At 59.5% G+C, this 26,058-nt stretch overlaps 1 protein-coding gene across 1 annotated transcript in view; it reads right to left on the bottom strand.

The window, feature by feature from the left end:
• Positions 1-26,058, bottom strand: part of ATP13A3 (ATPase type 13A3) — a 41,663-nt gene that overhangs the window by 4,586 nt on the left and 11,019 nt on the right. The window contains exons 10-28 of the mRNA XM_015409281.1: positions 25,832-26,011; positions 23,734-23,891; positions 22,582-22,770; positions 17,721-17,782; positions 17,129-17,279; positions 14,971-15,087; positions 13,672-13,689; positions 13,415-13,568; positions 12,982-13,102; positions 11,970-12,094; positions 9,748-9,926; positions 8,708-8,830; positions 7,666-7,745; positions 4,014-4,056; positions 3,792-3,901; positions 2,498-2,594; positions 1,690-1,762; positions 1,031-1,208; positions 254-444 (exon numbers count right to left, since the gene is read on the bottom strand). Of these exons, the coding sequence (XP_015264767.1) occupies positions 254-444; positions 1,031-1,208; positions 1,690-1,762; positions 2,498-2,594; positions 3,792-3,901; positions 4,014-4,056; positions 7,666-7,745; positions 8,708-8,830; positions 9,748-9,926; positions 11,970-12,094; positions 12,982-13,102; positions 13,415-13,568; positions 13,672-13,689; positions 14,971-15,087; positions 17,129-17,279; positions 17,721-17,782; positions 22,582-22,770; positions 23,734-23,891; positions 25,832-26,011 (2,349 nt within the window). The remainder of the gene's footprint in view (positions 1-253; positions 445-1,030; positions 1,209-1,689; positions 1,763-2,497; positions 2,595-3,791; positions 3,902-4,013; positions 4,057-7,665; positions 7,746-8,707; positions 8,831-9,747; positions 9,927-11,969; positions 12,095-12,981; positions 13,103-13,414; positions 13,569-13,671; positions 13,690-14,970; positions 15,088-17,128; positions 17,280-17,720; positions 17,783-22,581; positions 22,771-23,733; positions 23,892-25,831; positions 26,012-26,058) is intronic.

The raw sequence follows: 26,058 nt of genomic DNA, 5'->3' as shown, positions 1-26,058 counted from the left end.
TTCCCCGCTGCTGCTGCTGCTGTGCTCCCTCTTGCCGGAAGCATCTCCCGGAGCCAGAAGGAAGAATTATGGGGCCCCGAGAGAGCTCTGCCAGAGCGCTGGGGCACATACAGCCCAACCTCTTTGGGCAGCAACCAGCTGGCAGAGAGCCCATTCTCCCCCAGGCTCAGCCCATGTGGCTGTGGCTCCCGTTCTGGCCAGCCCCCCTGAGCCCCACCCCCCTTCCCTCCCACAGAGCGAGCCAGAGGCGTACAGTTTTTGTGGCAGGGCTGCCGGAAAGGCTTCCCCTTGGAGAAGGCGACAGCGACGGTGAGGTACTGGAAGCTGGAGATGAAGAAGAGGGTGGTGTTCTCGTAGTTCCGGATGTTGTGCTCGTCGTGCAGAGTCCCGTTCCCGTGGGCAGAGGCGTTGGCGTCTCCGGGGCCCCTGGGCGAGCCACAAGCACTGCAGCAAGGAAGACACAGAGTGGCGGAGAGCGTGGTGAAGGGGGCCCGGCAGAGGAGGCGTTCTCGCCTGGCATGGGGGGCTCCGGGGCTGACGCCTTCCCACTCGCAGACTGGCTGCCCAGCTGGCAAGCGGAGACGGGGAAAGGGGCGGGAGCTCTGGAGCAGCTTCCCAGAAAAGGCCTGGGACGGGCCCTCGGCTCATCCTTTCCCAGCCCTTCCGCACACCTCAGCTGTGGAACCGTCCTGCCAGGGAGGCCCAGCTGGGAGACCCTGTGAGGAAGGCGGGAGAGGGAGGAGTCGCCTGGCTCAGGCAGCACCCAGCAAGTTCCGCTGCTCAGCCCCCCCCCGCCTCAGATCCCACACCCGCGCCGGCTCAAAAGCCTAGGGCGGCCTCCTCACAGCGGCCACAGCTCCCCCTCCCCCACCGGTTTGTCAAGACAACTCCAGGGGGGGGACCAAGAAGGGGGAGCCCCCGCGACCCCCGGGAAGACACGCCAGCAGGCAGCTGAACAGTCCCAGCGACCGGCCTGCAGAGGGATCTCGCCCGTGGCTCGCCCCGAGTCTCACGTGCCGCGGTGACTTACTCGGAGTGCGGGGTCCACGGCTCGTACCAGGGCTGCTGCCTGACCCAGAGGAAGCCCAGGGTCTGGAAGCCGAGGCAGATGAGGATCTGGCTGAGGACGGAGCCCAGGAGGGGCCCGGAGATGAGGCCCGCGGGGGGCCTCTGCGCCACGAGCTCCTTCCAAGCCGGATTCAGGCTCACTGCAGAGAGAGGAGGGGCGGCAAGGGGGACGGGGACACAACCGGTGAGCCCCAGACAACAGCCCAGTGCAGTGACCGGCAGAGGGTGGGGAGCTTGGCAGGTCCCAACCCGCCTGCGTCCTCTGCTCGAGGCTGTGTGTCCCCTTCCCCCCACCCCACCCCCCTTCCGAGCAAGGGAGACGTGCACAGGGCCTCCAGGCTGGGGCACTCTCCCCCCACCCCTCCCGGGCCAGGCCTCCAGCCTCTCTGGGCAACATTCGGGGCGAGACGCTGGTTTCTTAGAAGACACAGAGGCCTCCGTCTCTCGGGGGGCTGAGCCCCGCGGCCAGATCCCCGCCCGGGGCCCGCCAGAGGCGCAGTCCCACTTTGCCAGGGAGGTCTTCTGCCCATCGCTTGAGCCGCAGGAGGCAGGGGAGCGAGCGTGGCCCAGAGCCCACGCGCACCACCTCTCCCGGGCTCACTCCGGAGGGGCAATACTCACTGGTGAAGACCACCACCAGGATGATGGCCAGATCGATGAAGAGAAACTGGAGATCTCCCAGGTTGCTCAGCATCTACAACGAAGCACATTGAGAGCAGGACACCTGAAACTGGGGAGGATGGAAGGCCATCCCTCTGGGTGAGCCATGCAGGCCTGCGCCTCCCCCCCCCCCACAACCCCGGGCCAGGCGGAAGGGCAACCGGGGCCTCCTCCGCAGCCGGCGAGGCCACGCAGGGGCCAAGCCAGGCCAGGCCCTGCAGAGCCTCAAGGGCCAGAAGGGAGAGCTCTGGCCGCGAGCTGTGTGGGCGTGTGCACCTGCCCGAGGCTGGGGAGGAGGGAGGGAAAGGGACAAGGCCAGGGGTCATTTCCTGCAGGAGCGCACAGGAGCGGGCACATGCAACAAGCCCCGCCCCCTGCTCCCAGCAGCCCTCAGTCAAGAGCAAGAAGCAGCCAGGTAAGCTGCAGAAGCCCCCCCCCCCCGCTCACACCTCGGTCCAAAACAGTCCAGTGGCACCTTTAAGACCAGGTTTTATTCAGGCACAAGCTCTCCCTCCTCTGCGAGGACAGATCTGCACGTTCCCCCCCACCCATAGCTAGCCATCCAAAACAGTCCAGTGGGGCCTGAGCGGTGGGTGTTGCCTTCTGACACACTTCTGGTGATGTCAGGGGGTGTGGCATATGCAAATGAGTCATGCTAATGAGCCCCTGCACCTCTTTTTCTACGAAATGACCCCTGGACAAGGCCAACAAGAAGAGCTGTTCCCTCTGCATTGTGGACTTCCCGGGAGCCTCGTCGCCAGAAACTCACCGAGTACAGCAAGGTCACGGACACGTACTGGATAATGCTGTACAAAGCCATGAACTTGAACACACAGAAGGAGGTGATCAAAGCTGCGCGGCCTTCCCTGGGAACAGAACAGAACAGGCCAGACGCCCGGTCAGGTCGGCAGGCAGCACACTGGGCTGGGCTCCTCGGGGGCAGAAGGGGCCCCCCGCTTCAGTCCCTGGGCCGGACAGCCCAAAGGACCCACGCTTCCGGAGGGGCACCAGCGCTTCCCCCCCCCTCCCCAGGCAGCACACAAGCAGGGCCGAGGGCGGGGTCCCGCCTCCAAGACCTCCAGCAGAGCCGGCGGCACCCGAATGCCCCCAAACCCCCAGGGCCAGAGGCAGACTCTCCCCCCTCAGGTCTGCTCCCCGGCTGTAAAGCAACCGATACAAGGAGCCACGGTGTCTGGGAGACTAAAGATACGTCCAAAACACGCCGTGCAGGCAAAATACACAAACGGTAGTAAAGACGTTCATAAGCTACACCCTGTGTGGTCCGATATCTATGAATTCCTATCCTAGGAGACACCCGGCTGGCCCAGACCAGTGTTCCCTCTAAGCTGGGTCAGTGTGAGCTAGCTCCCAGTTTCTTAGCCTCCAGCTCACAGATTTTCGTCTTCGCTCAGGAAGGGATGGGGCTCCAGAGCAAACTCATTGATGCAGCAGCCAAATCGCTCGCTCACAACTTTCATGCCAGGAGCTCACCAAGTAGAATCTTTGCTCACAGGACTCTCCACAGCTTAGTGGGAGTGTTGGCCCAGACCCCTATTTCTGGGGCAGGATTTGGATCCCGGTGGTGCCACCCTCCCTGGCCCCACAGACTGGCAGCAGAGCCGGTGGCGCTGGCCTCCTCCCCCCAGGGAACGGGTTGGGGGCAGAGGGAGACCCAGAGGCCGAGAGAGGGCCTCCCCCCCCTTCCTGCCTCGGGCGTGCAAGGCCTGGGCGGGGCCCGAAGGCCAAGGGGCAGCTTAGCATGGGACCGCCACAGGGGCTCCGGGACCAGCCCAGGAGCGAACTGGACTCCCCCCCCCCCCCTTTTTGGAAACGGTCTGCTTTCCGCTGGGGGGTCTTCGACAGAAAAGCAGCGTCTAAATATCAAACGAACAGACCAGCAGGGCAGAATGCCCCATTTCTACCCACTGCTCCGGATCCGAGCCCCCCACACGCCCCTGGAGCTCCCGTCTCTCCAGGCATTTCCAGGGCCTCAGAACCGGGCGGTGGCTGCCAAGGGTCCCCACGGCCCACGCGCTGCGCCAGGGAAGCCGGAGCAGCTTTACCTGATCAGATTTGGCACGCAGGAGATGCTGGACGTCCTGGAGGTGAACGGCGACGCCACGGAAGCCTCCAGCTCAGACAAGGAAATGCCACCGTGTGCCCTCTTCAGCGCCTGCCAGAGGATAATCGGGAGGCAGAGAGAGAGAGAGAGAGAGAGTGAGGGCGACTTCGTCTGACACCCCCAGGCAAACAGAGCCCCGTGCCTTCGGAAGGAGGGTACTCACCCCGCAGTCATTGGCCCCATCACCACACATGCCCACGTAGTAGCTGCAAAAGGATTAAGAAAACCCGTTAGGGTTAGAACGGATAAAGGAAGTCCTTCTGCACCCAGAGAGTGATGAACACATGGGATTCACTTGTCACAGGAGATTGTGGCGGCTACAAGCATGGACGGCCTCAAGAGGGAACTGGATAAGCATATGGAGCAGAGGCCCATCAGTGGCTATGAGCCACAAGGTATAGATAGGGACTCTCAGGCTGGGGCAAGGGATGCTCTGTGTACTAGGTGCTTGGAGGAGGGCAACCGTGGGAGGGCTCCTAGTGTCCTCCTGGCCCCACTGCTGGACCTCCTGAGGGCACCTGGTATTTCTGGCCACTGTGTGACACAGAGTGTTGGACTGGATGGGCCTTTGGCCTGATCCAACATGGGCTTCTCTCATGTTCTTACATCTGGGGCAAGAGATGCTTTGTATTCTTGGTGCTTGGGGGGGAGCAACAGTGGGAGGGCTCCTGGAGTCCTGGCCCCAGTGCCGGACCTCCTGATGGCACCTGGTATTTCTGGCCACTGTGTGACACAAGAGTGTTGGACTGGAAGGGCCACTGGCCTGATCCAACATGGGCTTCTCTCTGATGCTCTTATGCTGGCGATCAGCTCAAGAGGCCTCCCCCACCCCACCCCACCCTGGTGGGCATCAGACCCTGCACGGAGACCGCTCAGCACAACTGCCCAGAGCCACATGTTGGGGGGTGGGGGGTGGGGAGCGGCAGTGTGGCTTGGAAGGAATTTCCCCCGGCTGGAAGAGGAAGCCCAGCCTCCTGGAGGGGACATGCCCCCCCCCCCCGGCAGGGGCAGCCTTCCTGCCCAGCCCTTCTGGGGACGCTCAGTCCAGACCGGGGACTCCCAGGGCACAGCTCAGCCACTCCGGGGCTCAGGACCCGGCCTGCTACCGAGGGGGCTGCGCTCCCCCTTTCCGTGAGGGGGCTGCGCTGCCGGGCCCCGGCCCAGGGCGGAAGGCGCCGGTCTCCTCCTCCGTGCCGAGCAGCCGCTTCCACCAGCCCTGGCCGAGGGGAAGGGCTGCAGCTGGCTGGGGGGGGAGGGAGGCGTGCTCCGGCCGCCCTGATCCAGGCTCTCCTCACGCGTGTGGCTCCGGCTCCGGTCATGCACTCCGTGTGGGGGGCTGCCCTCTGGAAACGGCTCGCAAACGTCAGTTGGCCGAAGATGCAGCAGAGGGACGGTCTCACCTCCTCGTGCTGAAAGGCCTGCACGGAAGGCCCCCCTCTTCCCAGGCGCAGTACGAAGTGCCGGTTCTCGCCTTTCGCGCCCTCAGAGGCTGGGGGGGGGGCAGGGGGCCCAAAAGACGGCCTCCTCCCGTCCTGTCCCACTCTCTGCCGCTGTGTCCCCCCCCCGGGTGGTGACCCAAGAGAGGGGGGGGGTGGCACCTTGGCTGGGGAATGCTCTCTCCGGTGAGGAGCTCCTGGCACCTACCTCACTTTCCTTTTTGATGATGCACAGGGTGGGGAGAGGGTTGGCAGAGAGGACTTCTTTCCCCCTCCCCCAAAATACTAGACCTCACTGAGGGCACACAATGAAGCTGATGGGCAGTAGCTTCAGGTAGGACAAAAGGAAACACTGCTTTATGTAGCCAGTGATGAAAATGTGGCATTCGCAGCCAGAAGGTGTAGTGATGGCCACAGGAATAAACAGCTTTAAAGGAGGATTAGACAGATTCACAGAGGATAGGTCTATCAATGGCTACCAGCCATGGTGACTGAGGGGAACCTCCATGTCCAGGGACACTAATCTTTGAATCCCAGAGCCAGGAGGCAACGTCAGGGGAAGGCCTCGGCCTCTCTGCCCTGTTGTTCACGCTCTGGAGGAACTGGCTGGCCCCTGTGTGAGACGGGAGGCTGGACTAGATGGACCCTTCCTGGTCTGACCCAGCAGGGCTCTTCTGATGTTCTTATGAAGCCCTCAGCCTCTCTGCCCTGTTGTTGGCGCTCCGGAGGAACTGGCTGGCCACCGTGTGAGACAGGAGGCTGGACTAAGATGGACTCCTGGTCTGATCCAGCAGGGCTCTTCTGAGGTTCTTATGAGGGCCTCGGCCTCTATGTCCAGTTGTTGGCCGTCCAGAGGAACTAGCTGGCCACTGAGTGAGACAGGAGACTGGACTAGAGGGACCCTCCCTGGTCGGACTCAGCAGGGCCTCTGTGCCTGGTTGTTGGCTGTCCAGAGGAACTGGTTGGCCTGTGTGAGACCAGGATGCTGGACTAGATGGACCTCCCTGGTCTGACCCAGCAGGGCTCTCCTGAAGTTCTAATGCAAACAAAAACATTCCTTTTTACCCAGGCTCACCTGCCCCTGCTGTTTTGTGGCCTGCTTTATCTAATGCCATTTTAGGCTGCTCAATGTGTCGGTTGTGCTGCTTTTGTGTCCTGACTGGCCCTAATGGCTCCGTTGCGTTGTTTGAGCTCTACACACACACACACCCCCCCGGGCGGAAGTGGCCCGGGCATTTCCCCAACAAACATTCAATCGTGGGGGCTGGAGGCCAAAGTCCAGGGTACGGGAAGCCTGAGCCAGGTGGCGACCCTTGCGCCGCCAACCAGGAAGCCCGAGTGGGTGAGGCGGGACAGAGGAGCCAAGGAGACCCGTGAGCAGCGGAGGGGAGCAGCAGGGGGAGAGGACAGGCTCACAAAGCAGGGCACCCGGCCCTTCTACTCGGACTCCCGGGTGGGACGGGCGCTTGCTCCCCCCCCACCCAACTCAGAGGCACTGTCTTTCATGAGCAGACTGAAGAGGTGGTTTAGGAAAGAGATTTCCACGTGGATTTGTACAGATGCATTTGGCTGAGTGCTGCTGAAACAGAAGTAATGGTGTTCTCAAAAACAAACTTTGGGCCCCAGAACAGCAGGTCTTGACCGTAACACTGAACATAGACTAGGTGTATCATCTTCCCATATAAAACAGGAGGAGGAGTGGAAGAATTGGTTTTATATCCCACCCTTCACTACCTGAAGGAGTCTCGGAGAAGCTTACAAGTGCCTTCACAACAGACACCCTTTGAGGTGGGGGGGGGGGGGGGGGGGCCCTGAGGGTGAGGCCTCCCCCCCCCACCCCGGTGCTGCCCCTCGACACAGGGATCCACAGGCTGGCGGCCTCTGTAGACGGCGGCTCCCCTCGAGCCCCACGGCCAGGAGCCTCGGACGGGCCTCTCCTCCGTCTCTCCAAACCCCTCCCCCCCGGGGGGTTCCTGCTCCCTCCACGGGCAGCAGCAACGGGGAAACCCCTCCTCCCCCCCAGTTCCAGTGACTTCTTAGGGAAAGCAGCATTTCCTCCGTCCCTCCGGCCTCATCCGCTGTCCCTCCTACACTGAAACCCCCCTGTCCGGGCGCCTCCCGCCAAGGGCAAGCGAGGAGGAGGCCTGGGGCCCAGCGAGCGGGGCACTCCTCCGCTCACCACCACCAGGCCCGTCCTCAGGGGGAGCCAGGCCACAGACCCACAGAGTGCCACAGGCGGCCCCCTCCTGACTCTCCACGCTGGCGACCCCGACCCCAGGGGCAGCGGAGGGGGGGGCCCTGGAACCCGCTGAGCCGCAGCGCCGGTGGGTCTTCTGCCCGCGGCAGAGGCAGCCGGGTCACGAGGAGCACGCCACTCACTCCACGCTCTGCAGGGCTTCCACCAGCTGGGTCTTCTGATCCGGGGCCATGCGGGCGAACACCGTGCCGTGCAGGACGAGCTGCGGGGGCAAGACGGGAACGCTGAGCCCTGAGAGCCAGGGAGGCGTAGGGGTCGCCAAGTGTCGGGGCCAGGGTCCGGGAAACACAGGCTCAGCTCCCCCATGCTAGCTTCCCTCTCAGCCTCGCCTACCTCACAGGGTTGTTGTGAGGATGAAACAGAGGAGAGGAGAACGGGCGTCAGCCACTCTGGGGAAACCCCCCACCACCACAGGAGAGGAAAGCGGGATATAGACAATGCCATTCGCTTGCAGACCAAAGAGGCAGAAGCTCTTCCAGAGCCCCTCAGCCCACGCCCTTGCCGAGGGCCAGACTGGGGGGCAAGGCCCCGAGGGGAGGGGGAGGGGGGTGGCGAGCAGCCTTTGGCTTGTGGGCTCTCTGCAGGGTGCTGCTGGCCCCCTGGCCACAATGCAGGCTGGCCTTCTAAGGCAGCAAGCACTGGACGCCAACACACGGCCCTCTGCTGGACACCCAGGGCACTGCAGCCGTGGGAAAGACCTCCCGGGAAAGGGGAAAGTGGCGCACAGTGGCGCATGCGGGGGGGGGGGGAGAGCACACAGTCCCATCGCAGGCACAGCAACACCCGCAACAACACAACTGCCCACTCAGAAAGGAAAGCCACAAACCCCCCGGAATTCAGGACATAATTTGAGTCTAGCGGCACCCGGAAGACCAACGACGTTTAATTCGGGGTATAAGCTTCCGTGTGCGTGCCCTTCGCCGGCCTTCAAGGTGCCTGACTGGACTGCTTCAGGTTCTGCTGCTTCAGACCAACACGGCCGAGCCCACCTGAACCCAGATCTCAAGAGCTTGCGTGTGTCCTGCTACACACACACACACCCCATCTCCCCATCTCTAATAATGAAAACCCATTTTCCCAGGTGGAGCCTATTGGGCCAGGGCAAGACAGGTGGTCCGAGCCTTCAGCACAGAGGGAAGCCAAGAGGCCGCCCCGCCTACAGACCTTTGGGATCAGGTCCGGGAAGTGCTCCTGGATGACGGCGAAGGACTTCCCGTTCATCGCAAAATGGTACTTGGTCGCGGGGAGGTCCTCGAGGTCTTCCGGGGCCAGCTTGATAGGGATCTCCTGCCACACACAGACATCACCGAGTCACTTGGCGGCCCGTTGCCACCCCCTCCCCTCCCCTCCCCGCCAGGAGGACACCCCAGCCCAGGGATGCTCTCACCTCCTCCAGCAGGGCAGAGGGAACTTCTGCCCTCCTCCCACCCACCCCCATGCTGCTTTCCCAGTTTAACCCCCACCCCACCCACCCAACACACACCCAAACACAAACACACATGTGTCTTGGGCCTGGGACAGAGATGTTTATTTTCCCCGTGGGACACAGAGCAGCTTCAGGTGATGCAAAGCCGGGAAAAAAGTATTGGGTAGCCTCGCCCACGCTGCTGCTGCTGCTGCTGCTTCCCCGTTTTAAAAAGGTAAGAAAGAAGGATTCACCCAAAGAGTGATGAACACATGGAATTCACTGCCACAGGAGGTGGAGGCGGCTACCAGGATGGATGGCTTCAAGAGGGAATTGGATAAGCATATGGAGCAGGGGTCCATCAGTGGCTATTGGCCACAAGGCATAGACAGGAGCTCTCAGGCTGGGGCAAGGGATGCTCTGTATTCTTGGTGTTTTGGGGGGGGGGCAGCAGTGGGAGGGCTCCTAGTGTCCTGGCCCCACTGCTGGGTGGACCTTCTGAGGGCACCTGGTGTTTTTGGCCCCTGTGTGACACAGAGTGTTGGACTGGAGGGGCCGCTGGCCTGATCCAACATTGGCTTCTCTCTCATCTTCTTAAGGAAGCAGTCCTGCAGATGGATCTCCCAGGCCTCACTGAGTTTGGGTAGTCCAGCCACTGAGGCCCCGCAACAGCTGGTTCTGGCCCTCCCTTCTGTTCCGCTCAGGACCCACCTGGACTCTGCCAAGACACACCACACACACACACACACAGACAGAGGGGGGGGCCCTCCGAAGACCAGTGGGCAGGGACGAGGGCTACCTCCGGGTGAATGGCTGGCGAGGGATCGGGGCTCTTGCTGAGCATGTCCGCGTAGTGCCAGTTGATCCTGGCCGGCTGCCCATCCTTCGGGGCCAGGGCTTCTGCCACGATCACCTTGTCCGGCGGCTGGATCATCCCGCAGTCCCTAGCCACAGAGACGGCGGTCAGCAGGTTGTCCCCTGTGAAGCAAGCAAGCAGAGCGGGACACGCTGGGGCTCGGCCTCCACCGCTCCTCATCCACACACGCCCCCGCTCCCAGATCCCCCAGGAAACACCCTCCAGGCACCCACACACAAAGTGGCCTGCTTGGTCCACTCAGATCGGCAGACTTTCCCACCCATCACCTCTTCTTCCCTGACCCTCTCCCCTGGAGATGCCGCCGGGGACTGAACCGGGGACTTTCTGCATGCCAAGCAGAGGCTCTATGGTCCCGCTTAGCCACAACGTCTTCAATAAATGGGCCACCGGTTTTTCCTTCCTTCCTTCCCAAGCTTCTCATTTTGCATTAGCGACTATTTGGCTTCGGTGTCTACAGAACGAATGTTTCTGAATTTCAACCTTAACTTTTTAACTTGGAATTTGAAACATTTGGTCACACCTGCTTCTCGGGGAGGCAAACAGGCCTCCCGACCTCTACGCTGCACAACAACGCCCCAGCCCGGCGTAGCCCTCAGGCAAGAACACCCAGCACCAGCCGGAGCACACCTGGGCTGCTGTCAGGGCCACGGGACATTGGGGCAATCCTTCCACCCCCAGGGGCTCCTGCCCGGCCATGCTGAGGCTCCCTCGGAGCTGCAGCTGCATGTCCCGCAGCCTGCCGTCAGCCACCGTGCATACCGAATACGGCTCAAGGTGCTGGTTCTTACCTTCAAAGCCCTCTAGGGTCGGGGACCTACTTACCTACGGGACCGCCTTTCCCCACATGTGCCCCAGAGAGCACTACTATCGGGGTCCCAAAATCACATGGCCCTTCTGGGCCCGAAAGAGGCCGGGTGGGCTACAACGAGGTGTGATAGTGTGGCTTCTTATTCCATAATGTGTACATCCAATACAAAGGTGCTAATAGACAAACTTCTCCGGAGTTTTGGCATTCGTTTCGTGAAGAACTTCTAACAAACGTCAAGATGTGGTAGTATGTAATATGTAAATCCAGTACAACGGTAGTAATACTATCACATCTTGACGTTTGGAAGAAGTTCTTCACGAAATGAATGCCAAAACTCCGGAGAAGTTCGTCCATTAGCACCTTTGTATTGGGGCTACAACGAGGGCCAGGGCCTTTTCCGTGGCGGCCCCGCACTGGTGGAATGAGCTCCCGGAGGACATCAGGGCCCTGCGGGACCTTCTGCCATTCCGCAGGGCCTGCAAAACGGAGCTCTTCCGCCAGGCGTTCGAGTAGGGGCTGCCTCGACTGCATGGCCCTGGCCCTAATATCGACGCCACCACCCACCTGGCCGTAACGTCAACATCACCACCAGCTGGATGATTGACAGCCTGGCAGGACACTCAATGATGCCATCTTGTACTATGGCTACGTGTTTTATATCGAAATCGTAGTTTAATATTATTTTATTATATATATTGGAATTTTAATGTATTTATACAAAGCACTGCCCGCCAGGCCCTGGGGGTGGCAGCAGCCGGGGGGGGGGGCGGCCTGGGCCTTGCGGGTCCTTCCAGACATCTGGCTGGCCGCTGTGGGAAATAAGATGTTGCACTACGGGGGCCGTGGCTCCAATGGCACAGCCTCTGCCGGGAGTGCAGAAGGTCCCGGCAGCGCCTGCAGTTGAAAGGAGCAGGAAGTAGCCGGTGCGGAAGACCTTCCTCCCCCCCCCCCCACAGGCCCTGGAGAGGCGCTGCCAGTTGGAGTAGACCTGGCTTCAAAGGAGTCCCAAGGCTCTGATTCGGCACAGGGCAGCGTCATGGGGCTCCCCCTGGTAGGACCTCACTGGCTTCTCTCATGAAGTTGCCTAGCGCTATCTGGCTCGGGCCTTTTGGTGGCCGGCCCGGCCCACTGCCCCGGAAGCCACTCCCCAGAGCCTCACTCCCGGCGCCGTGGCCCCCCACGAACCCTGCAGGAGGCTGGGCTGGGAGCTCCCTGCCGGCAACTGCAAACCCCAGCTCCCAAAAAAGAGATTATACGTGAATCCCTGCAGCAGCTGGTCTCCAAAGCACCACCACGAGAAGCAGCAGCAGCGGCAGCAGCGGCAGCCTTGGCTCACCTGTCACCATGACGGTGCGGATGTTGGCTCTGTGCAAGTCCTCGAGCACGGCCGGCGTTTCACGCTTGAGTTTATTCTGCATTATAATTAAGCCCAAGAAACCCATATTGGCCTCAATGGCTTCCCTGCAATGGAATGGCGAGAGGGGAAAGAGAAGAAACACGGTTATGAAAACGACAGACCGCCAGCTTGGGGGGGGGGGGGTTTGATTTCTCTGAAAGAAGCAGAGAAATCAAGACTCAGCAGTCCGGGGGGGGGGGCCCTGGTCATGAGTCCTGCTCAGAACCAGGCTCAGGACCCACCATCCGCCTGCTTGGCTCTGTGACCTGCTGGCCCCAAAAGCACAGTCTTTTACGACGTCCAGAAACTCCAGCGCCCCTGCCGTGGCTGGGAAGCTTGTGGCCGTGGCACACCGACACCTCCCCCTCCGCCCCCGCCTCCCAAAGGCCTGGTGCTTCCTCATGGCTGCCACACTCGGCCACCCTCCCCTCGTCCTCAATGCCTCGCCTGCCCCCTCCAGTATCTCCCCGCGTGTTCTTCACGGCGACATCGTTTTTAAGGCTCTGAGTCATCCCCAACCAGAGCTTCCCCAGGAGTCAGTTTGAAAGTTTCCCTGCCGCGTTTTGGACATGAAGCGCCAGTGGCCCCCTGGTTCCCTCCCTGGTTCCAGTGAAGCCGGCCTCTCTCCTACAGGTGGCACAGCCCGCCCTCACGCCCGGCTGCCGGGGACTGCCCGAGGAGGCCCGAAGGCCAGCGGGACCCCTGCTCTGACCCGGCCAGGCAATGCCGGCGCTCCCTGAAGCCCTCTGTGCCCACGCTGCGGAGGTCCCCTCCCGTCTGCCTGGCAAGCGGTGGTGGCGGAGGCGGTCTGTCCGTCTGCTGCTGGCCACAGGGCCCGGCCCCCAAGAGAAGGGAGAGGGCAGACTCAGACCGCCCGGCACGGACCGTGGGAGAGAGCCGGCCACCGCTCTGAGCCTGGGCAGAAGAAGCCCCACGGATCCAGGCAACTCACCGCCCCACATTCTGCACCCGGTGCCAAGTCAGCCGAGACTCCAGCCTCCGGTGGGCGACAGCAATGACCCGCAGCCCCTGCTTGGTGTACTCCTCCAACACCCGCTCAAAGTCCACCGGCACTGGCAAGAAAGGGAAGGAGACCACCTCAGACGGACCAGCCCCACCCCCACCGCAGCGGCCGAGCGGCCCGGGCGCCCCCACCCCCCACCAATGCTCCCTCTAAGCTGTGGAGTCTTGTGAGCAAAAATTCTACTTTGTGAGCGACTGGCATTAAAGTGGTGAGCCAGCGATTTGGCTGCTGCATAGATTACTTTGCTCTGGAGCCCTCCTTCCTGAGCTAAGGCAGAAATGTGTGAGCCAGAGGCTAAAAAACTGTGAGCTAGCTCACACTAACTCAGCTTAGAGGGAACATTGCCCCTCACCCCCGTTACCTGTCTCCGGCTTGCACAAGCCGGCCACCACCTCGGGGGCCCCCTTCACGTAGGCGTCCATCTTCTTCTGCCCGAGGGCTCTGGCCACCACGCACATCCGCTGCAAGGCAGACGAAAACGGGAACTGCCGCACGATCCCGATCTCGTAGGTGGCCTGATCCGGCCAGGGGCGGGAGGAGAAAAGCAAAGGCGAGCGTCAGGCCGGCCCGTTCTGGGAAGCCCCAGACCCAAGAGGAAGAGCTACGAGAGGCACTCACCGGAAGCTCAAACAGCTCCTGCCGAAAGGGGGGGGGGAGAGAGAGGGAAGGAGAGGGAGGGAAAGGCGCATCAGTCTCACTGGCACAGCCCAGAGCTCATCCCCACACGCTGCTAGCCTCGGCCCCCAGACAGGCCGCTCCACCTCATGCAGGGCTTGATCAGGACCCCCCCCCCCCAAGGCTCTTGGCCCTCCCCAAATCCCTACCAGAGGCCACCTTCGACACGCAGCCTTCACAGAACACCCCTCCTTTCAGTCCCCCCACCCCCACCTAACAATGAAACCAAACCTCAGCATCTGCACCTGAAAGGGGATTGCCATCTTCTTGCTGACCCCCGGGACCTCCTGCTCTCCCCCTCCCAGCAAGCCCTATAGATTGTCAGTTCCCTTGGGGAAGGGACCCTGTGGCCTTCTTGTTCTCTCAAGCCTCAGGCATCAGAATACAAGAGACGCCATGCTGGTTCAGGCCAACACTCCGTGTCACACAGGGGCCAAAACCCAGGGGCCCTCAGGAGGTCCACCAGCGGGGCCAGAACTCCAGAAGCCCTTCCACTGTTGCTCCGCCCCCCCCAAGCACCAAGAATACACAGCATCACCTGCCCCAGAGGGTGTGTCCCATCTAGACCACTGATGGACCTCTGCTCCAGATATTTATCCAACACCCCCCCCCTTGAACCGGTCTGTCCTTGTACCCACCACCACTTCCTGTGGCAGCGAATTCCACGCGTGAATGACGCTTTGGGTGAAGGAGGACTTCCTCTGATCCGTTCTACGCCTACTGCTCCTTAATTTCACTGAGTGCCCACAAGGAGTTCTTGCGTTGTGAGAAAGGGAGGAAAGTACTTCCTTCTCTACCTGCTCTATCCCACGCATCGTCTCGTAAACCTCGATCGTGTCACCCCTCAGCCGTCGTTTCTCCAAGCTAAAGAGCCCCGACCTCCGTAGCCTTTCTTCACAGGGAAGGTGCTCCATCCCCTTAATCATTTCAGTTGCCCTTTCCTGCACTATCCCCAATGCTAGAAGATCTTCTTTTGAGGTCCAGTGACCAGAACGGCACACAGTATTCCTCCCACCCCCGGCCATGCCCCAGCTGAGGGCAAAAGGAAGGGCCAGGGCTCTCCTTTTGGGCCACCCCGAAGGGCCCGGCCCTGCAGCTGCTGGGCAGGCCAGAGGGCAGGCGGTGTTGTGCCGCTGTGTGGTGCCCCAGAAACCACACCCCCCTCCAGACACACAAGAGACCCCACCGCCTGGGACAAGCAGGAGGACGGGGGAGGGCACTCAGGCCAGGGCCCCTCCCTACCAGGTCTTCGTTGGCTGCCGGAGGGGGCTCCGGAAGCAGCTGTTTCGGCGGCCGGACCACAGTGGGCATAATGCGGTTGTGGAGGGCCGTCTCCTCCTCCGTTGCCTCTTCAAGAATCTGCGGGAAACACAGCCACGTGAACAGAAGTCAAGGGCAGTGCCATGTCCCATGGGGGGGGGGGGGGGGGGGGGGAGAGAGAGAGAGCAGGCATGGCTTAGGAACGGCCGTGGCCCTGTGGCAGAGCCTCTGCTTGGCATGCAGAAGGTCCTCAGTTCAGTCCCCGGCATCTCCAGTTTTTTTTAAAAAAGGAACCATGGGAAGCGATGGGAAAAATCTCTGAGACTCAGGCGAGCCACTGCCACTGCCAGTCAGTGGAGGCAATACTGACCCAGTTTAAGGCAGCTTCATGTGAGTTCATTTCTGGGGAGGGGCTGTGTGGGAGAGCCTCTGCTTGGCATGCAGAAGGTCCCCAGTTCAATCCCCGGCATCTCCTGTTGTTGTTGTTTTTAAAGGACCAGGCAGCGGGTGATGTGACAGATCTCAGCCCAAGACCCGAGAAAACTCCTGCCACTCTGCGTAGACCAGATAGACCCAGTTGCCCGACGGGCTGATTCAGGAGAAGGCAGCTTCCTGTGCTCTTCTGTTCAGCCTGCTCCGCTTGAGAGACGTGTGCTGGGGGGCAGGGGCGGGTTAGTGTGCAGGGAGGGCGAGGGGAAAGCCCTGGCCACCGGGGCAGACTATTTTGGGGCTCTGCACGTATGTGGTTTTCACTACCGCCGCCGACGAATAGCGTTACATTCGTTTTTGGATGGTGACTTGCCCAGCAGAAGGACAAGGACAGGCTGCGGGCAGAAATACCGAACCAGCCACAGGTGTCTTCGTGGAGGAGGACAAAAGTCTCCCCCGGGGAAGCGACCCACCACCCGCGTTGCTTCCCAGGCACATCTTCGTATGCCCAATGCAATTAACTTTAATTATAGTGGCTTTTGTCTGTCGGCATTGTGCCTGAAAACATTAAAAAGTTTGAGAAAAGACACGACGTGCAAACGGGCTCCCTGGGCTGTGTGTTCATATCACCATCTTGGCTGCAGAATTTCATATGGCATATTTGATTATTTGTTATTTTCACTCTGGCTTATTTTATTGCAGCGTTGCTGCTTTGTGAGTCACCTCAAGCTCTTCCCCATCTTCTCGCCCAGACAGGGCCAAGGGGCAGGAGGGGAGGGGAGGCAGCCCTGGGGAAGCCAGCTTCTGGAGGGGGGTCTCCTCTCCTCGCTGCTGCCCCCTGCTCTGCCAGCGGCCCCAGAGAGTGGGGGCTGTTTGGGTGCAGAGGGAGCCCGTGCCTGCCCCCGCCAGCTTGGTGTGGTGGTTAAGTGCGCGGACTCTAATCTGGGATAACCGGGTTTGATTCCCCACTCCTCCTCCACTTGCACCTGGCTGGGTGACCTTAGGCAAGCCGTAGTTCTGTCAGGGCTGTCCTTGAAAAAGAGCCGTTTCTGTCAGAGCTCTCTCACCCCCACCTACCTCCCAGGGTGTCTGTCTGTTGTGGGGAGGGGAAGGGGAAGGAGTTTTTGAGCCGCTTTGAGACTCCTTCGGGTACTGAAGGGTGGGGTATGAATCTAATCTCTTCTTGTTCCTCCTCCACTTGCACCTGTTGGATGACCTTGGGCAAGCCATAGTTCTCTCAGAGGTCTCTCTCCAGGACAGTTCTGGAAAGAGCTCTCTCAGCCCCGCCTACCTCACAGGGTGTCTGTTGTGGGGAGGGGGGATTTAAACCCCTCCCCTCATCCTTTCCCCTTTTGTAAAAGAGATTTCTGGCAAACTTGGGCTTGTGCTGAAATCTCCCCCAGCTTTACCTGGTCCCCACGGTGTGGGTTTTTTCGCCTTCCTCTCCCCCCCCCCCCGAAGCCCCCCTGGGTTCAGCATTAGACGTACCAATCAAGAAAGCCACTGGCAACCATCAGGCTGCACTTGCTAGAAACTGAGCAGGGGACAGCGTCTTCCACCACTGACGGGGAAGTCTGTCTTTTCTATACAGTGAAGAAGCACTGGGAGTTTTTGCACGGTGCGTCCGACTGATTCTGCCGCGCCTTGATGCAACGGCCCCCTCCGGCCTCCTGGGCCTTCCCCTCCCCCAGGGGCCGACGCGGCCTCTCACCCAGCCAGTGGCTTCGAACATCTTCAGATCCAGCGGGTCCCCCGAGATCACGCCTTCGATCTTGGTGAGGGAGTGACAAGCTGCCATGCAGGCGATGAAGGGAGACTTGACCAGCGGCCTGCTGCAGGCGTTTCCTTCTGGCAAAAGGAAGCTGAGCACAGAGATAGCCGACATCAGCCTGGCAACAGCACGGGCACAGCAGCTCTCTTCCTAAAGCAGAACATCTGATTCCTACATTCCCAGACACCCCGTTGCGTAAAACGCTCGCGTGAACCATCTTCTTCCACTACCCTGGGAGACGGAGCAGCAGAGAAAGGACACAAAATATTCCAGGCAACTAAGGGTCACTTTAACTGTCTTTCCAGTCATCGCTGTGATGGGACTCCCTGCAACCTCAGCTATACAGTCCGGGAAAGGGTGCTCCCCACCACCACCACCACCAGCGATCAAGAGGCGCATGCCACTCAGGCACGACCCACCCCAGCCAGCTGGGACTAACCGCCTCTTGGCATCCTGGCTCAGTGCCACCCGCGCCCTTCCCCTCTCTCCTAGCCATGGCAGCCCCCCTCCGCTCAGCCGGACAGGCACTTACCGAGCGTTTTCCACTCGCTGGATCCCCCAAAGGTCGAGGCCGTCTTCCGTAAGAGTGCCAGTCTGCCGGGGGAGGGAGGTGGGAAAGCAACAGCTGTAAGCAGTGTTTGCGACCGTAGGGAATGTCTCTCAGGCCACTGGTGCAAATCCTCCTCTTCACTCTGCTGCTGAGGTGCAGCTGGCCCACCAGCCCGGGTTGATCCCTGAACGGGGGACTGTTTGGGAGCTGTGCTCTCTCTCTCTCTCTCTCTGACACACACTTAATGAGGAGGACTGAGCCCACGCAGGGAGGGAGAAGCGCTCCACAAGTGTCTCTTCACCACCACCCCCTTGCAAAAGAAAATGAAAGGGGGGGGGAGGGAGAGGAAAGGAGGCAGCCCCCACGATAAAGGCAAGGGGGGCCGAGGCTCCCTCTCCGTGACCCGTGGCACTAAGTCGTCGAGCCGGGGCAAACGGAAGCTGGGGGGACGCGTCCAGGCAAAAGGAACGCAGTGCAGACAACGCCTGCTCTCTCCAGACAGCCTCTGTCCCACTCTACCCATGCTCAAGGGACAGGATAGGAGAGTCAGACGGGGCAGAAGGCAAAACCGCCCGTAACCCTGTGCCCAGGCAAGTGGCAGGAGCCCATCTTCCTGCCCCACAGTGGTAGGCCAGACAACAACGGCTGCCAAGAGGCACAAAAACACGCAGAGAAAAGGCTGCGAGGAAGATACTCGTGGGCAACTCAGTGAAATAGCTGAGCAGTCGGGTTAGAACGGATAAAAGGAAGTCCTTCTTCACCCAGAGAGTGATTAATACATGGAATTCACTGCCACAGGAGGGGGTGGCAGCTACAAGCATGGGCGGCTTCAAGAGGGAACTGGATAAGGATCTGGAGCGGAGATCCATCTGTGGCTCTTAGCCACAAGGTATATAGACACGAACTCTCAGTCTGGGGCAAGTGAGGCTCTGTATTCTTAGTGCTGGGGGGGGGGCAACAGTGGGAGGGCTTCTAGTGCCCCGGCCCCACTGCTGGTCTTTTTTTCTTTGTGGTTGGGGGGGGGGGGGAGCAACACTAGGAGGGCTTCTGGTGTCCTGGCCCCACTGCTGGACCTCCTGATGGCCCCTGGTATTTCTAGCCACTGTGTGACACAGAAGAGTGTTGGACTGGATGGGCCACTGGCCTGATCCAACATGAGCCTCTCTTATGTTCTTACATCTGGGGCAAGGGATGCTCTGTATTCTTGGTGTTTGGGGCGGGGGGGGGCAACAGTGGGAGGGCTTCTGGTGTCCTCCTGGCCCCACTGCTGGACCTCCTGGTGGCCCCTGGTGTTTCTGGCCCCTGTGTAACACAAGAGTGTTGAACTGGAGGGGCCACTGGCCTGATCCAACATGGGCTTCTCTTATGTTCTAAAGACCGCTCCCCCCACCCCAGCGGTCTCAGAGAAAACCAGACCCCACGAAACTGAACATGGCACCAGGCCAGGTGCTGCAGAGGGCAGGAGGCCCGTTACCTAAGTGGCCTTAGAGGAACCCTTTCGGGGTGCCCTTCTCAGGCGACAGCTGGCAGCAGGGCCAGGTCTTTCCTCCTGATCTGGCACACGCTCCTCCCTGCCCCTCTGGAAGGGGGTGGTGGTGGGGTGGAATGACCCACTATGGGCCATGGAAACCCAGGGTTTGGGGTTTGTTTGTTCCCTAGGGGGAGGTCTGCTCTCCAGTGAGAGGCAGCAAAGAGACGGGCCTCCCAGGCGCCAGCCGGCCGCTTCCCTATTCAAGAGGATGACAAGAGCGCTCCAAACTTGACTGGTGCAGCTCAGGACAGTTCAGCCTACGAAGAGAAATCCGCTCTCCTCCACGCTGGGGCTGTAACCAAGACTGAAAGGGTCACTGAGAACATCATGAACTTTTCCCCCAGGTCTGCACCACTCGAACCCCCGTGCATTTCCACTCTGACAAAGGACGGATTATTCTGTGGTGGTTCAACGCCCACCCCTCCCACTGCGGAAATGGTTTACGCTGAAAGTTTCATTAAAATGGTACTGGGGTCAGTTACAACTCACAGCACAAGGGGGGGGGTCCAAATGCCCCATTATAAAAAAAACCTTCCACTGAACACAACAATAACTATGGTAGTGCTATAGTTAAGACAAGGAGGCATCAGCCATTGAGGGGTTTCTCAATCCCAAGTTCTGAGCCGATGGGAAAAGCACACAGTCCTCCATTAGAATTAAACTTAGGGGTCATTACTGACCCCAAATACCAGTTCTGCATATGCATATTCCTTCACTGTGAAAAATAATCTTCAAAACTTTCATTTTGAACATTAACATGGATTCCTTGTCAACCCCATCTCACTGTTTCTTAAGCCAAGAATTAAAGATTTCCCCTTGCTCAAAAGCCAGTTGAATCCGACTCTAGGGGGTGGTGCTCATCTCCGTTTCCAAGCCAAAGAGCCAGCGTTTTCCGAAGACATTTCCGTGGTCATGTGGCCGGCATGACTAAATGCCGAGGAGCACGGAACTCTGTTACCTTCCCCACCGAAGCGGTACCTGTCTATCGACTTGCAATTGCTTGCTTTCGAACTGCTAGGTTGGCAGGAGCTGGGGCCAGAGACGGGAGCTCACTCCGTCACGTGGCACTCGGGTCTCGAACATCTTTCCGGTCTGCAGCTCAGCGTCTTAACCTCTGAGCCACTGCGGCCCCCATGAATTAACTGGGGCCTATTAACTAATATAATGTATCCCTACAGTTGCAATAAACACTGCACTCGTTAGCAAGGCGCTTGCCGCAAGAGGAAGAGGAGGAGGAGGAGGAAGGCCCGGGCACAGATAACGTGTATTCTGGGAATGCACATCCACGGGTGAGAGGAACTGTCACACTCCTCCCCAGCGGGGCCCAAACACACTGTCCAAAAGGGACCCAGGGATAACTGCACTGCCATTTTCGACACAGTAGTGCAAATTACAACTGAGATGCAAGAGGGGTTTGGGGTGGGGGGAGATTGATGCTGTTCTCTGAGCAATAACCTGGGTGTATGAAGCGCAGCTAAGCCTTGGAGAAGACCCCTCTGGCGGGGGGGGGGGCGGGATTCCGAGGTCAAAGTGCTGACAGGAGAAACTCAGCTCAAGCCACCCACAAGAGCTACTCCCCCCGTCCACGGAACCACGGCCACTGAGGCAGCCAGGCTGCCAAGCAAAGGAGGGCCTGGGAAACAGGCGGAGGCACTCGGGCCCACCCAGGCAAGGGCCGGGTTTACACCTGGGCTAGTCAAACTGCTGGAGGAAGGCGTCCAAAGAAGAGGAGGAGAAGGAAGAGGAAGAAGAGGAGGAAGAAGAGAAGAAGAGGAGGAGATTGGATTTATACCCCACCCTTCACTACCCGAAGGAGTCTCAGAGCTGCTCACAAACTCCTTTCCCTTCCCCTCCCCACAACAGACACCCTGTGAGGCAGGTGGGGCTGAGAGAGCTCTGACAGAAACGGCTCTTTTTCAAGGACAGCTCGTATCAGAACTACGGCTTGCCCAAGGTCACACCAGCAGGTGCAAGTGGAGGAGTGGGGAATCAAACCCGGTTCTCCCAGATTAGAGTCCGCGCACTTCACCACCACACCACACTCGTGAATAAGAGGAGGAGGAGATTGGGTTTATACCCCCATGGCCCTTCACTACCCAAAGGAGTCTCAGAGCATCTTACAAACTCCTTTCCCTTCCCCTCCCCACAACAGACACCCTGTGAGGTGGGTGGGGCTGAGAGAGCTCTTGACAGAAACGGCTCTTTTTCAAGAACAGCTCTTATCAGAACTATGGCTTGCCCAAGGTCATCCAGCAGCTGCAAGTGGAGGCGTGGGGAATCAAACCCAGTTCTCCCAGATTAGAGTCTGCATACTTTAGAGAAATTAACCAAAGGTTGGTTTTAGAGTTCAGAGTTTTTACAGCTGCTTTTATTTAATTTGCTTGTCGCCTGCTTCTCCCTGTGTTGTGGTGAATGTTTTAGAATGCTCTGAACCAGGATGGTTTCTCAGCAAGGAATATTAACAAACATTTGCCCCTCACTCTCAGTCAACAAGCCCCCAAATCTTTGAGCTGGAACAGAAAGTGTTCACCGATTTTCTTCCCCCACCTGCGCCTGCAGTCTCTCGAGACCCCTGAAAAGCTCGGGACCAGAGTGATGGCAGCCCCACAGAGAAGGGGCCACCGGGTACGGGAGGGGGGCTGGGAATGGTGCGGGGATCGGGTGACGCGGCCCTCCCCTCTCCCCCTTGCCCTTTTCATGATCAGGAAATCCAATCATGGAAGAGAAAAGAGGGATAACTTCCTCCGGTTCCTTCTGAGAGCCAGTTTGGTGTCGTGGTTAAGAGTGCGGACTCTAATCTGGGAGAACCGGGTTTGATTCTCCACTCCTCCTCCACTCGAACCTGGCTGGATGACCTTGGGCAAGCCTTAGTTCTGATAAGGGCTGTTCTTGAAAAAGAGCAGTTTCTGTCAGAGCTCTCTCAGCCCCACCGACCTCACAGGGTGTCTGTCTGTTGTGGGGACTGGGGAAGGGAAAGGAGTTTGTCAGCCGCTCTGAGACTCCTTTGGGTAGTGAAGGGCCATGGGGTATGAATCCAATCTCTTCTTCTTCTTTTCCCCAGAGGATTTGGGATGGGTCAGGCTAGCGGGACCGGGAGGTCAATGAGGCGCGAACGTGGTGGCCCCACATCCCTGCCAAGCATCTCTGGCTTGCCTTCAGCTCTGCCCTGCACCATCCGCACCTGGGACCCAAAAGGAGAGGGGCCTGGCCAACCTCAGCACGGCCGCTCCGGAAGCAAGGCTGGGGGGGGGGGACCTCTGCCCCCTCCACACGGGGCTTGCCCAGCAAGGGACGGGGGCCCGCAGGCCGGACCTTGTCGAAGCAGACGAGATTCAGCTGGCCACAGATGTTGATTCTCTGGGGGCTGATGCAGAAGATCCCGACCTTCTTCAGCCGCCTCTGCGCGTACACGATCCCGGCCGTCATGGCCGCGGGCAGCGCGGGGGGCACGGTGATGGTGATGATGTCGAGGGACTCGATGATGATGATTTTGGCAGGAACCTGCAAGAGGAGGAGGAGGAGGAAGGCCAGTGAGCTTCAGCCAGGCCACTACTAGCAGAAGCAGAGCCCGGGGCTCACCCCAGAATGCTCCCCCAAGGACTGAGGAGCGGCCGGGCCCTTGCTCTGACCATTTTGGATTCACACAAAGCTGCCTGATACCGAACCAGGCCCTTGGTCCATCAAGGCTGGTATTGTCAACTCAGACTGGCAGCCGCTCTCCAGGGTCTCAGGCGGGGGTCTTTCCCATCACCTCCTGCCTGGTCCTTTCTAACTGGAGATGCCGGGGATTGAACCTGGGACCTTCTGCATGCCAGGCAAATGCTCTTCCACTGAGCCACGGCCCCTCTTTACAGGTCTCCAGGGTCTCAGGCGGAGGTCTTTCCCATCACCTCCTGCCTGGTCCTTTCTAACTGGAGACGCTGGGGATTGAACCTGGGACCTTCTGCATGCCAGGCAGATGCTCTTCCACTCAGCCACAGCCCCTCTTTACAGCTCTCCAGGGTCTCAGGTGGAGGTCTTTCCCATCACCTCCTGCCTGGTCCTTTCTAACTGGAGATGCCGGGGATTGAACCTGGGACCTTCTGCATGCCAGGCAGATGCTCTTCCACTCAGCCACAGCCCCTCTTTACAGGGTCTCAGGCTGAGGTCTTTCCATCACCTCCTGCCTGGCCCTTTTTAATTGGAGATGCCGGGGACTGAACCTAGGACCTTCCGCATGCCAAGCAGGGGCTCTCCCAGTGAGCCACGGCCCCTCTCCATGACTGTGCCCGTGAGCACCAGGATCTGTGGTTCCAAAGAACACTCCTCAAGCCAGCCCCCCAAACCCCCCTCCCCCCCCCCCCCCCCAGAACTGCACCAGGACCACGGAGGGAACTGGACCCGACTCTCTGTGAGAAGCGGCCGCGGTCTACAGCATCTTGAGGCTGGCCCAAGACTTCAATGGCTCAGAGAAGAAAGGAATACCTGATGGAGGATGCTGTTGACGACGGTGTACAGAAACCCAACACCAGCCACCCCAACGAGAAAGAGCAAGAACAGGTAGGCGTCCCTGTAGAGCTTAAAATCTGTCGGCTTCGGGTACAGGATAGAACGGACCAGCTGCCCTTTGGAGGTGCTGAAGCCTGCAACGAGCGAAAGAGACCTTCAGAGAACCCCGAAGGAGCAGCACCTTCACCCCACCCCCACCCCAAACATGATACAGGTTGGAAAGCAGACAGATCGGTGGTGGGGCAGAAAAACACACACAGCTATGCCCGGCGGTTTGGGAACGTCCCCTTGGAAGGGGATTCGAGTTTGATCTTCAGAAGCACAGGTCACTTCTTCAGAATGGGCTTCATGAACCGAGAGGAGAGACCCTCCTCGACCAGGGTTCCCTCTAAGCTGAGTGAGTGTGAGCCAGCTCACAGGTTTTTAGCCCCTGGCTCATACATTTTTGTCCTAGCTCAGGAAGGATGGTGCTCCAGAGCAAACTCATTTATCCAGTAGCCAAATCGCTCACTCACAACTTGAATGCCAGCAGCTCACAAAGCAGAATTTTTGCTCACAAGACTCTCCACAGATTAGAAGGGAGCACTGTCCTCGACCCAAAGGACCTCCTGTCTCACACTTAGGGAGGGCCCACGTCTGCCACAGGGACCACCGAGAGCCACCGTCAAAGGAGTCAAAGAGCTGGGCAAGACGGTGGGAGGTGTTCAAGCCGGAACACAAACGTCTTGTGGCCCCTTAAAGACTTTTTTGTGGTAAAAGCAGGATGACTTTAGTTCACCAAAGGAGGCACAAAAAACATGGTACCCAAAAGGTAAGGAATACAGTCAAGGCCAATAGTGCAGATAAAAAAATGATTTTTTATTACTCTGCTAGGAAAAAATCCCTATGTGTTTTGCTAACACGGTTCTTCTGTTCGTCTTTCAGACTTCCTCCAACAAGAGGACAAGATCTGGGCCTTATTCTTTATCTCTCTGTGACTGGTGTGGCGCTTTGATTTTCGCACTGCACAGTCCAGACACAAAGCCCACGTAATGCCTTTTGCACGAAGGCCAACCGAAGCGACCCTGCGCATTGCGCAATCCGCTCCTGACGATGACGAAGTCGTCTGAAGAGTTCTGGAGAACTCAAAAAGCTTGCTCAACAGGCTGGGTTCCTTGGGCTGGCCCTGCAGGGACTCTGCTTTTAAAAGATGATACAAACAGAGGAGGGCAGGCGGGCGCCCGCCCGGGAGGAGAGAGGAAAGTGAAACCTTTGGGCCAAACGGCCCCAGAATGCAAGGCCAGTGGCATTTCTATGCGGATCTCACACAGAGACCACCGGCAAAGCAAAGACAGGCGGTGGCACCTTTCCCTAACTTTGCTAAGCTCATTCCGCACCTGCAGAGAGAATGAAGACAAAAGGCCTTCTCTCCTCCAGGGGTGTCAAATTAGCATGGCTAATCTATGGGGAGGGGAGGGGCGGCTGGCGCCAGGGGGGCTGCTGGTCCTTCTGCAGGAGCCCTTTGCACACTGCCTTGGAACACACAGCGGGGGGCCGCTCCCCACTGGATGTTGCCATGGACTTCTGGCTCCCCACCACCCCCGCCCACTTCTCTCCTGACAGGTAGGTGCTGGCACGCATGCTGGCGACCTGTCCCACGCATCAGAGGGCAGGACCTTGAGCCCAGGGATGGTCCCGTCACAAGAACCCGGCTGGCCTTTCAGGAGCCACAAGACTCCTTTGCTCCTGCTCTGTGGCTGAGTCCTGCGGAGGAGGAGAGCTCTGAGGGAGTTTCCACAAGGCAGTGGGGGAGACTGGTCAGAGGGCAGGATTCCGGCAAGGGCCTCCTTGCCCCAAAGACGTCACTGTTGCTCTCCGTCATCTACCTGTGAGGCTGTGAGCAGGACACCGTGGGGAAGCACCCACCGCCCAAGCCCTTTGGTAGAGAGGTGGGGTAGAAATGTAGCCAACCAAAGAAGACTGTCCTGCGCTCTGCACAGAGCAAGAGAAAAATCCCACGCGCGCGCCCCGGAAAAATTCCGCCCCCCCCCCCCCCCAGCCCCTGCGCCGACCCCAGCCGAGCAGCCCCACTGACCCGTTCGAACAACCACGGCCTTGACCAGCTCGGCCGTGTAGAAGCGGGTCTGGATGACGGTGGTGCCACAAAACAGGGTGTGCCTCTTGTGCGCCTCCGGGCTGTACGCTTCCGCCTCCAGGGCGCTGGGGTCCTCGGAGGGGCTCGGCAGGTTGGTCTTGGTGACGGGGACGCTCTCCCCTGAAACGGAAGGAGGGGAGGTGGACTGCCGAGGCCCCGGGACCCAG

Source organism: Gekko japonicus, unplaced genomic scaffold, assembly GCF_001447785.1.
Source record: "Gekko japonicus isolate JY-2015 unplaced genomic scaffold, Gekko_japonicus_V1.1 scaffold398, whole genome shotgun sequence".
In the NCBI taxonomy this organism is placed as follows: Eukaryota; Metazoa; Chordata; class Lepidosauria; order Squamata; family Gekkonidae; genus Gekko; species Gekko japonicus.
This window is presented reverse-complemented; position numbering and strand designations above follow the sequence as displayed.